Source organism: Lemur catta, chromosome 8, assembly GCF_020740605.2.
Source record: "Lemur catta isolate mLemCat1 chromosome 8, mLemCat1.pri, whole genome shotgun sequence".
Lineage (NCBI taxonomy): Eukaryota > Metazoa > Chordata > Mammalia > Primates > Lemuridae > Lemur > Lemur catta.
The window spans coordinates 100,203,133-100,215,101 of NC_059135.1; the positions used below are offsets into that span (position 1 = coordinate 100,203,133).

General features: G+C 44.2%; 1 protein-coding gene across 2 annotated transcripts; it reads right to left on the reverse strand.

The window, feature by feature from the left end:
* Positions 1-991: 991 nt before the first annotated feature.
* On the reverse strand, positions 992-11,471 carry AMMECR1L (AMMECR1 like). 2 transcript variants are annotated; one of them, XM_045558853.1, is made up of 6 exons: positions 11,027-11,471; positions 8,925-9,035; positions 8,490-8,604; positions 7,758-7,848; positions 6,255-6,351; positions 992-4,567 (listed from the first exon to the last, which is right to left on the reverse strand). In XM_045558853.1, the coding sequence occupies exons 1-6, from the start codon at positions 11,431-11,433 to the stop codon at positions 4,456-4,458; spliced, it is 933 nt and encodes a 310-aa protein (XP_045414809.1). In that variant the 5' UTR covers positions 11,434-11,471; the 3' UTR covers positions 992-4,455. The 2 variants fall into 2 exon arrangements, with proteins under 2 accessions (XP_045414809.1, XP_045414808.1); XM_045558852.1 differs by lacking the exons at positions 992-4,567; positions 6,255-6,351 and adding an exon at positions 6,553-6,783 and having other exon boundaries at positions 11,027-11,470.
* Between the last annotated feature and the right edge of the window lie 498 nt (positions 11,472-11,969).

Sequence of the window (11,969 nt, forward strand, 5' to 3'; positions counted from 1 at the left end):
CCTGACATGTTTATCTGTAGCCATGTGTTTTATGAGTTTTGCCAAATGTAAGGGCCTCAGAACTGGGTATCTTAAACAAAATAAAAACCTACCTCCCTGCAAATGAGGTTTTAAGCTGAAGACTGAGAATCCCAGTATATGAATGTTTATAATTTTGAAAAATGACTGTCATTTTCTCCAAACACATCTTATCCTTTCTGGGCCACCCCAAAACAGTAAACCTTTCCAGTTAGGTCAGACCACACCAGTATGTCCCAGGTCTTTGCTTGAATTAACATCACCAAATAGACCGGGCCCAGTGGCTAACGCCTATAATCCTAGCACTCTGGAAGGCTGAGGTGGGGGTGATCCTTCAAGGTCAGGAGTTTCAAGACCAGCCTGAGCAAGGAGACCCCGTATCTACTAAAAATAGAAAGAAATTAGCTGGACAACTGAAAATATATAGAAAAAATTAGCTGGGCATGGTGGTACATGCCTGTAGCCCCAGCTACTCGGGAGGCTGAGGCAGGATTGCTTGAGCCCAGGAGTTTGAGGTTGCTGTGAGCTGGGCTGACACCATGGCACTCTAGTCTGGGCAACAGAGCAAGACTCTGTATCAAAAAAATAAACAACAAAAAAAAAACCCCCAAATGATATCCTAAATTTGAGTGTTTTTTGTTTTTTTCCCCAAGACTGTTTTAGCTTTTGTGGAAAGGCCAGTTTATCTGAAAATCTAATGCAAACTATCTTTCTGAAAAAAACCCAAATCTTAAAGGGTACATGAATGATTGCTGAGGAAACCTGGCTCTAAAAAACCAGTGGCAGTGCTGCCAACCACAAAAAAAAAAAAAAAAAACCACAAGTGCAAGGTTATTGGGGGGTTATGAGCACCACTCAAAATCTGCAGGCTGACTGAATACTACCTTTTTAGCTGGCTCCAAAAATAGCACCACTGTTATGTTCCACATCATTCAAGCCACATGGTCAAAGAAACAGTCAGGGCAAAGAACAATTTTTATCCATTATGATTTATTCTCTACAATACTTCATTAAAGAGTTCAATGATTTGCACTCAGAAGTTATATAGCCAAGAGGCAACCAAGTGTAATACAAAGAATTGGTCTGAAGTCTTTGCACTGAAGGCCATATAGTCTCTTGCTTCAGGGAAATAAGAACAAACAAAAAGAACACATAGCTCCCTAGGCTCCAGAGTCTCAATAGAAAATAACACCAACAGTTAGTGAAATTGTAGATGTTAACACATCATGGAAAACAGAGCTTGTGCAAAATATTAAAATTAACACCCAGTACTTCTTTTGTATAGATGATTTTTATTATAAACAATAAAATATATGTAATGTCTTAACTACAAACCTTTCATGTTGAAAGGGCCTCTAACATGAGTTGTTTTAATACTATGAAGCAAAAAAGTTTAAGAATCTCACAGTGGAAACAATCCAACACCGACAAACTCTAGTGATCAAAGACATTCTCTTTAAATGTAAAACAAGGACAATTCATAATTACAGAGAGAATGTCCTAGCTGTGGGTATTATGAGACAAGCCAACTTTCCAGACCAAAAGGCACTCACAGCTAGGGATGAAACAAACTCTGAACCAAGCCAGCGAAGTTGGGCTGGTTCCTTGAAAACAGTGGTTACCTACTGTCCAGCTTGAGCAGCCCAAGGACAAAGGAAACAATCAGCAGAAAACATTCCCTTCTCTTTAAATCTACCACTCACACCGCATGTACTGGCCACCCTCATCACTGCTTTGGTCAAGCGTGTGGAAGGCAGTTCAGTTCCAGTTCGGAGCTGTCTCTCCCTATGCAAAGCTGCCACGTGGATGATCCAGACTCGGTATTTTTCCTGAGAGCCACCTGCCACACATTTCCATGAGGCGACCATGACCGTACACTTCCAGACCGCTTCCTGACTAGGCCCCATTCAGGACCGATACTGACAGTGCCCATTCCTTCCGGGGACAAAGCTTCCCTTGGTCAACTCCCGAGTCCCCTCGACAAGGCAAGAGGAACTGGAGCATGTCTACTGCTGGACTTGTGTGGGAGCATGAGGGAATGTGCAGGGAGTAAGGCTTCTTCACTCCAAAACCACTGAGCCCACTTCAGTGTGGTGCTGGGCTTAAGCAGCCCGATTCTTGTGCACTGATTTTTTTTTTTCCCCATTTCCTGGGTTTAAAATTTTTCTATTCATTTTCTTAAATGGCAGGTATTCTACCCCACCCTCAATAAAATAAAATAAAAAACATATTATACATTGGGGAAGACAAATAGGGCAACATTTCTACAAGAAAAAATAGGCTTGAGGAGCATGGCACTGTAATGCTTGCATGACCAGTCTCACTGAGCGTGCTCAGGGGTGAAAGTTTAGCACCAATTTTTTTGCTTTTTTTAATCTTTAGAAATTAAACACAACTTTTAACATAGAACACTTGAACAGTAATGAGTGTAGCCCTATGTATCAATACTGTTGTACAAATTGGAGGTGGGTGGCTTAGTCCAGAGCTGACCACCCTGACATCAATCCATGGCACCTAAGAGTAACTGCTGTCACATGTGTTTGTAACAAAACATTTATTATTCTCAGCAGCAGGAAATCATGAAATGACCCCTTCATTTTCATTTCCATCACCAAGGGAAACGTGGCAGGCTGTGGGAACCCAGCACAGCAGTTGGGGGGCTGTGGCCTGGACACCCTGATGTCACCGTTTCCCTTGCACGTCCCAGGTCCTTGTGAGCAGCACAGGACAGTACTGAGCAAACCCACTCACCCTCACCCTTTCCTTCCCACAAACCTCCCAGCACCGCCTGGAAGAGCACACATGTCCTTTCTCAGATTGTGCCCCCACTTCCCTCCCCCATTCCTGGCAGATGAAAACTCAAAGGATCTTTTGACTTGAATATTTGCCCATTTTAGAAAGCCACACCATCACCACATAAACTCTAAAAAATAAATTAAATCAAAACATTGTGTTCACCGGGTTGACACCCAATCCACTTCAAGAGTTCTCTAAGCATGTTGTTGAAAACCAGTGTAACGTCCTTAGGATCCTTTCTTCCAACTGGCCACTCTTCCTGTGAATCATTTTAGCAGTGCCTTTGTGACAGTGTTTTCAAAGCATCTTCCAAGTCCCCTAAGTTCTATGAACTCTGCCACCAAATGAGTGAAGAATAGGCAAGAGGGAGGAAAAACTTGCCGACAGCTATTTAGAAATCAGCAACAATGGGACAAGGAAATATGTCACACGAAAGTTTGAAAGACCTAGAATAAAATGAGCTATTTGGAAATTTGCCCTGGTGGGGTGAAGATTCCCAGCATGTTAGGCAAGACACAGATTCACCTTGTATAGTTACACAGCTTCATTCTAAAGTCCTATAAAGGACCGAAACATCAACAGTCTTCCCACTTCTATAGGCAAACTAGAAAAAGGAACTCCCCTGCTTAAAGGTCCCTCAGGACATTTGCCTGAAAAGAAACCAGCCTGGCGACCCCAGATTCTCTCCTATGACAAGGTGTCCTCCTAAAGCCCAACTCAACTGCTTGTTTGCACACCTGTGCTTCTGAGAACCTAGCTCCAGCTATAGGCACTGCTACCAGTAGAGGAGTGAGGTAGCCGGGTGGTAAGAAGAGGTCTCTCCTTTCACACCTGACCGCAGCGACATCGATGACATCGGGACCTCCCATGGGCATCTGCATTCCATTCCTCAGCAGGCTACACCACAGAGTTCTGTTCAATCCTGGGAGACTCAATGCAGGAAGAGTGCCAGAAAATCCAACTGAGAGTGGGATGAGAATTAAAACCTTCACGGCTTATTGAGCAATGAGATCTACAACGCCACCCGAAGGGCTTCCGATCTTGATGTGGGTCTCTGTCCAGGAGCCTTGACTGACTCATGGTGCCCACGTCCGACCCTAATGTGGCGTCCACTTATGAAGCATGGAGGTTGTAATCAACTCTTGGTATGCAATAAACTGGAAGTTTAAAAAAAGGAATTTAAAACAACCTAAAAATGTTTCTTGTTGGTCTCCGTTGCCCAGACTGCCAGGGGAATACACCTACTTGATCTGGGGAGGCTGTAGGGGTGTGTGGGTTAAGCCTTCATGGACCATCAATTCCAGCTTCCGGCGTGTGGCCAACACCACACATGTGGCCAATCACCAGACAAGGGGCTTCTGAACCCAGCGGTGATTCTCACTAGTCATGGAGGAGCCCCAATCCAACGGAACCCCATACTGAGGAAAGGCTGAGATAAGGCTTGGGCCCCTCAAGTTCTGTTTCATTCAATGTAACCCGCCCCCCCCTCAGTCAGCAGGAGGCAGACTTGGCAACGGAAGCTAGCATCATAAAATGGTGCAGTAATAGAAGTAACTGGACCAGGAAGAGGAGGCATCTGCTCCAATGATGTCATAGCCATTGGTGGCCACAGGGGGGTGGGACTGGTCATGCAGCCGTGTGTCAGGAGTAATGATTGTAGAGGGGCGGGGCATGAAGAGTGCCATTCTGGAAACAGTGCTGTCGAGAAGCAATATATTCTGCATAGCTGATTGTCACCTTCTCACTCCGGTACCTGTGTAAGGAAACAGGAAAGGGTATTAGGAACCCCAAACACTTCATTTTTTAAAGTCACTCAGCAGAGAAAACCAAAAGCTTATTCCACATTTTGAAAGAATAAAATGGAAGACCAAGAGCAATCTTACTTACAGAAAATGAAAGACAGCACAGAAAAACAATGTTGTTATTACAAATGAACAAGATGAAAAAGCACAATCACAATTCACCCCTGAGAACGTATTTCAGCACATCCCACCTTCACACACTACATATGCTCAGGCTGCTCGTAAGCAATCCGCTACTGGGGTCTGGATGAAGCATTTCAAGGTCAAATTACACGGGTGGCAGATTGGAAGATGGCTGCACCAAAACCCAGTGTAAACTGCATATCTACGTTCAGTTAAATGTGATAAATTTGACAGAAATGAAACCTCAATTTGCAGAAGAGCAACAAACAAGTCATTATAACTAAAAGGGGCACAGATACCTAATTCTGAGTCAAATTCTGATGAAGCAGGTTAAAGGATCCTTGGGGCTATATAGGACAGGTCTCAATCCCCAGATGAATATGCCATATCGCAGGGTCATCAGAACAGAATTCATAGCACTTTGGCTTTGCTCTGGAAAGAGCCATGAGTCAGGATGCGAAGCATGGGGTGTTACAAACCTATGGAGCCTACTACAGACCACAGGAGCTGGGTGTGACAATCCTTACCCAGAGCCATCTCTTTCCCACTGTAATCACTCCTCCACTGCAAGGTGATTATTCCTGAATTTTGACAGGGAAATGGCTGTTCAAATAAATTATAATGATAATAATAATAATAATAATGCTTTGTATTTGAAGAGTGTTTTTTGTTGTTTTAAAAATTTTTGGAATCCAAAGCATTTAAAAAACACTGGGTTATCTTCCAACAGACCTGTGAGATTAGCATACGCCTATTCAGCATTTTACAGAAGGGGGCCCAACAGAGGCCCACAGAAGCTAAACCTCTCAAGTGTTTCCAATTTCACTAGGGACGAGAAGAGAACTGATCACCTACAACGTTGCCTGGCCCTGGGCTAGAAATTCTCCATACGTTACCTTACCATACCCTAAAACAACCCTAGGGTATCATTCACATCTTACAGACAGGAAACAGGCTCAGAGAGGTAGAATAACTGGCCTAGGTCACACAGCTAGTAAGTGGTCGAGCTAGCATTCAGACCCCACGTCCATGTGCATTGTGCTACACTACGCAGCCTCCTCCTAAAAGTATTCCTCTCAAACAGGGGAGGTGTTTCTGTTTAACTTTTTGTAAAAACCATTTTCTAACTCTCTTGTGTCTCCTGCCACCTGACTGCATGTGTGGACAGGAAGCAGCACCTCAACTGACCCTGGACTTCCACAGAGAGACTTCTTTCCTAATCTCAATCTTCTCCCTCAGCCTCCCAACCAAGTGATTCTGGCAAAGCATCCAGGACTTGCTTGGCAGGCCTACACCCTGCAGCCCTGCGATCAGCTTAGCTGTGGAGATGCACGAGGTACCGGGGGAGAGTCTGCCTCCGCTGCTGCTGCTTCCTTGAAGCTTAAACCTCCCCCATGTTTCTTTTGATTAGGGACATTAGCAGAGAAAACTTTTTTCTTCCCCTTCCCTTCAAAAGTATCCTTCAGCCAACCCCAACTTAATTAAAATGACAAGGAAAACGAGACCATGGCTTACCTGGTGAGTTTGATCGTTTTTCTGAATTCACTGGTAATTGGAGCCTTAAAGCCACCTTTCCTGAGCAAGGAGTCTATTGTCTGAATCTGATCCCAGTCTGAGGAGGAGAGAGGCCACACTGCGGTCAGCACACAGTCGTGCCAGAGTGGGAGGACACGCTCTCACACGGCCGGTACAGGAGAAACGGGACTCAAACAGCAGCCGAATCTGCTAAGGGCAGAGGAAGCCCTGGGCACTGGTCCCCACATACCTGGTGCCCCGTCTGCCTCACTGACACTCCAATGGAGACATGAGATGATAGCCCGACACATGCCACATTGGCTGTTCCCAGGCTCCCTGCTCCTGTGTGCTTCCTGTCAGATGTTACCCCAGTATAATTATCTAGGAACAAACATGGTCCCAACTTAGACCGGCCTGTTGGCCTAGTCCTGGTACCCAAGCTGCTCTGTGGGAAGACAGGAATTTAAATTCTACAACTTGCATTCCTTTGGCCTTCCTTCAGTTTGATGACTTCTAGGAGTCCTGTTTTCTATAATAAAGAATTGACAGCAGAAAGGAAGCTGTTAAAGTACTGTACTAAGGTACCCCAAATTTTTAATTTTTCCAACTTCCAAATGACAAAAGTAATTTATTTACCTAAGTTATTGTTCACACCTTACCATTACAAAACACTATGGTGTGCCTCTATATAGAAGTATGTTAGATTTATGACCTCAAAGAGGTAGCCAATGGTTTCCTTTTTATGCCACAGCCACACTGCTTTTGAAAAGTTTAAACACAACACTAACGGAAACCAACAGGCAATCGCTTTCCGCATAATTAGTTCACTGATATATACTTAGCTGAGTATTTTTCTCTATTCCAGGTTCACATTCAGCAAATACTGTGTTTCACGTATTATTTTCAAAAACAGACTAATTCCAAGAAAGAGCAAAAACTGAGTTACATGTCACCGAATGCACAAGCAACATGTAAAGGTATTCTTCTAGATAGTCTTCCAAAGAGAAAACCTGCCCAACCCACGTTCTACCTTTCATGTCCCCATTGCAAGAACTTATTAACTACTGATTCTTTCCATACAGTAGGGATGTTTTACTCTTTGCCATGTATAACACTGTTTAATGATTCACGATCAGAAGTTCAGTATCTACAAATAGGCAACTTCCTTTTATAATGAATTCTTTAACACGGTCAAGTTGATTGCTGGAATTTTGCTACACTTACCACTGTAGTTTAAGGGGCCAAGAAATAAAACTATTCACTGATAAGAAGTGTTTGAAAAAAGCAGATGAGTAAGGGAAGTATTTACCCCTCTCCTTTTCCCAGCTCCTAGATCTTTCTGGGAGTGTACCCCTCGTTCTACAGGAATTTGATAGTTCCTAAAGAAAGGCACTCATTCTTAGTTGCAGTTAGGCTGAAAGATGACACACTTCTCTTTCCTGCCCTTTAACTGGCACCACTGTGAATAGTATTGTTCATTAAAATTCCACCGATCCAACTCACCTTGTTCCTTAGCAACCTCAGGTAAGTATGTGGCTGTACGTTTAACACCTTTTTCATTGATGAATTCAATTCGAATCCCATGGACCCCTACCTACAGAAAAAACACAACCACGTGAATGCCATTTATTTATTCTAATGAAACATCAGTCCCCCACATACACATTAATACTGTCCCCTGACCAGGTTGCCCAGGTCTTGGAATAAGGAAAGCTTCTTGCTTTTTATGACTAACATTCTTTCTCAGGCATAGAGGCCAAAGAAAGTTCAGTTTTAGGGAAGGGTTGAGAATATGACAGTTGTAGAAATAAATTCTTTAAGTAGCTCATCCAGTAATTTTGAATATTTAAAATATTCCATTCCTAGTCCATTAAAGGTTTTTATCTGGGTTCATGATTCTTCACATCTGATTCCTAATAAAAACTTTTACTCAAGGGCCTGCCAAGAGGGATCTGGAATATTTTTTCTTATCCCATTATTTCTTATTAGATATGGGAGGAGGATGTGGAAGAGAGTGGACCAGGAAGAAATGGGAGAAGAAACCCTTTACATTTACATCTCTTCCTACTCCTAACACAGCAGTACCTCTTCTGTCACCTACGCTGCCCACAGTTGGTTTCAAATTCAACTTTCACATTTTTATACCCTTTCTCAATGAAGGAGATACATTACCATGTACTAACCCGAACCCAAATGCAACGAGAGATGCAGAGTTCCAAATGCGGCTGTTCTCACCTCCCAGTCCAGGTAATCACTGGCATCCTCAAAGTTAGTAAGGAGGGAGACAGAGCAGAAAAGCTTAGGCAGCTCCTCTCGGGTCAGGGGGGGAAATCGGCTGTCCTTAAGTGCACTGGAGGGGGACAGAAAACATAGGTAAGGCTGCTCTGGACTCAGTAACCAGCATCATGTGCCACAGAGCCCACGGATTTATGAATCCTGAGATATGTGGAGAACATCTGTTACTCATCAATATTAACATGTTAAAAACAACTCGATGCTGTTAACTATCTATACGTGAACTGATGAGTGACTCACCAGATTAAGGCCCTTACATTTCCTGATTACCAAAAAGAGAATGCTCAAAATGTATCACTCAGAAGAAATAAAGTCAGGCAGTTGTTTCTGACTCTAGCCAATTGATCTACAGTTCTTAGTGTCTGGTGTCATTACCTGGTTAACGTGTATTCCCTGAGTCCTGAATGAAGATTCATGGCTGAGAAGGTCCCAATGCAGCCACGAAGCCGCTTGTCCCGCCCTGTCTTCCATGTCACAAAGAGCGGACTAAAAAAGCAAAACACAAAACATTCTCCAGCCCCAAATTAATCATGGATATGAAAAAAACCTTTTGGCTTTGTCCCTGTTTATTTCTGTTATTGCCCAGAAGGATTGTTTTCTGAATTGCCAGCTACCTGGAGGAATGACTCTCTGCCTTTCTGGAAGTGGCACAGCCCCTGGCTGGAAACAGAGAGGAAACCTATGAGACGACAGGAAGAAAGGCTTTCTGTGTAGCCTTTTCTATGTTCCATGCTGACAGCTTTAATTCACTGAGATACCACATTTATGCGCTATTTTTTTCTCTTCCTCTGCCCAGGACTCAACTTTTCCTTCTTCTAATTCTCCACTTTGTCCTCTTCTTTATTTTTATGGATAGTCATGTTCCCCAGCTCCATCTTTCATGATGACACACCTCGCCTGTACAGCCCCCTCATCCACAAGCATTCTCTGCAAGTCCACATTGTTCCCATAACTATGTCTGCCCCTGGCAACTATAAATATTTCCTGCTCATGCATTTTCAGGTAATAAAAGGTCTCCTCTAGAAAGCTTGTTATTCGTGGAAGTTGCCATTTTCTTTTTCTAGGCCCAAGTCATACTTTATTAGGCTCTATCGGATTGACAGATTTCTTGGGACATGCTTACAGAGCTGTCCCCTCTTCCTGAGATCCCTCCACACTCCTAATGCCCTTATCTCTTAGAATCTTGAGTTAATCACTTCTAAAAGGAAACTTAAGTTTTCAAAGTTATCTACTTCTTTGATCACTGTTACAAAGGCTCCTAGCAGATCTCCCATCTACCCATCTTTCCCTTTCAGTAAAGCACCCGCATATCACCAAAGTTACTGCCCCCAAATCTACTCAAAAACCCCTAAGACAAGACTTCTACTGCCTGTAGGACAGAAATGCAAAGCCCCGAACACAACAGCTAAACCTTCCCTATACATCGAAGTCACCACCTGTTCTTCCAAACCACATCCCTCTCTTGCAAAGGACACCCTGGATCTCTCCCAGGTTTGGGCTCTCCACCTGCTCAGTGGGGACTTTTCTGACCACGGTACCCCAGGGCAATACTTCCCTCAAAACTCAGAACATTGTCCTGCACATTTCCATTCCTTCGAACACACACAGTGGGTACCTTCCCTGTACTACTATTTAGCTGTGTGTTTGTGTGTGATTTGCCAACTCAATAGTATGTCTCCCGAGGGCAGGCCCTTTTTCTTCAAAGCCCTTCTCACACCCTGCCCAGGGCTCTACACAGCGTCCCTGTGGCAACCAGTAGATGAGGAATGAATGATCTCAGATCAACAAATGTGCCAAAAGTATCCCCTAAAAACAAAAATCAAAAAGCAGCAGTGCTCTTCAAAGCCAGCGCAGAGCTGCTTCCAATTCCAGATAAAAACACCAGCGTGAGTTTCTCTGCTTTTCTTTATGCTTTATACACATCGCTCATTTAAGTCACTGACACCGCTGAGGGCTTGGGAAAAGCAACAGGGTCTTGAACTAAAAATCATAAAGCAGATTCTGACTTCCCATGGGGTTACCACGGGCTGCTGAAGAGTGAGGGGACTCCTGCTAACGGGCATCACAGCTCCCATGAATGAGAGCTCCTGTCTCCAGCCTGGCCCTCAGACGCCTCCAATTCACTTGGACTTCAACACTAGTGAGGTCCCTAATGATGTGACTTCTCCATTTGAGAGGCTAAATGACCTACGTACTGCCATGTATCCACCAGAAGAGCCAAGAACAAAACCCCTCTGATTTCCAGAATATTACTTTAACAAGTCTACAATCTCCTCCGAACATAACTTAGCCCGCCTTCCATTAATGAATCCACTGAATGTTCTAAATATTGTCTGGACGTTTTTCGTCATTCTCTTCCCATTACCCTTTGCTCAAATGATGCTAAAACTTTATAAGCAGCAAAGCCGCTCAAGGGAATGACCCTAGGGAGATGCCATCATGCCCTCCTCACTGGCCCCAGCAACTGATTTACTCACTAGGGGTCATTGGTGAATCTAGGAAGTCGTGGCTGTGGGAAGCCATAGAGGTGACAGTAGAGTACGTCAAAGCAGTAGCAGCACATCTCTGCAGTCACCACCAGATTCTTAGTGGTGTTGGCAGTTCCATTGGGCCGGGGAAGAGGGCTCAGCGCTCCCGATGCGGGATTCATTCGTGTGATGGGAGAGTTTCCAGGTCCCAGAGTTAAGTCTGACACATTCTCCCGTCCACTGCTGCTGTCCACATGCTGGTGGTTTTGAAGAGGTCCTGAACTAGAGCCGGGGACAGTTGTGGACTGGTTCCCGTGACTGTGCGTTCCACTTCCAGATAATTTGGGTTTCTTGACCCCACAACAGCCTGCTGCCAACTTGGGCTCCAGTGGAGGAACACAACGTCTTTTTCCCATCCTGATTCGGTGCTCGAGGTCTGGAATGCTGCAGAACCCTAACCAAAATGAGAATAGTTAAGCCTTAATTTGAATGGTTAGTTCAAAGGAGAGAACAAAATCAAGAGAGAGGGTCTGCATTGACAGGGTCAAGGCTGTCAAATTCTTTTTCCCACCTCCAAGTCACATGGTCAAAAAGGGTCACCAGAACAGACCCCTAACCCTTCCCTAAAGGGGAAGTATTTTTTATTTTTCATAAATCTTCCGTATGACCAGGATGGACAGAGGCAGGCAACAAGCAGCTGCCTCTTCCCCAAGATGCCCGGGGCAGAAGGGTGGGGCAGCAGCTTGTGAAGCTGGGCAAGGACATTTCTAGACCCAAGGAAAGACTGCATATGGCTGTCAGCCTCGCCATCAACTGGCATTCTCTACCTTTTTTAGAGGCTCCAAATTGAACCATCCTATTTTTAAAGGACTCCAGAGGAACTTTCATGCTTTTCCTTGTTAACCACATCCTTCAGCATTTTCCTCAACACTAATTTGGATCTGTCTTCGTG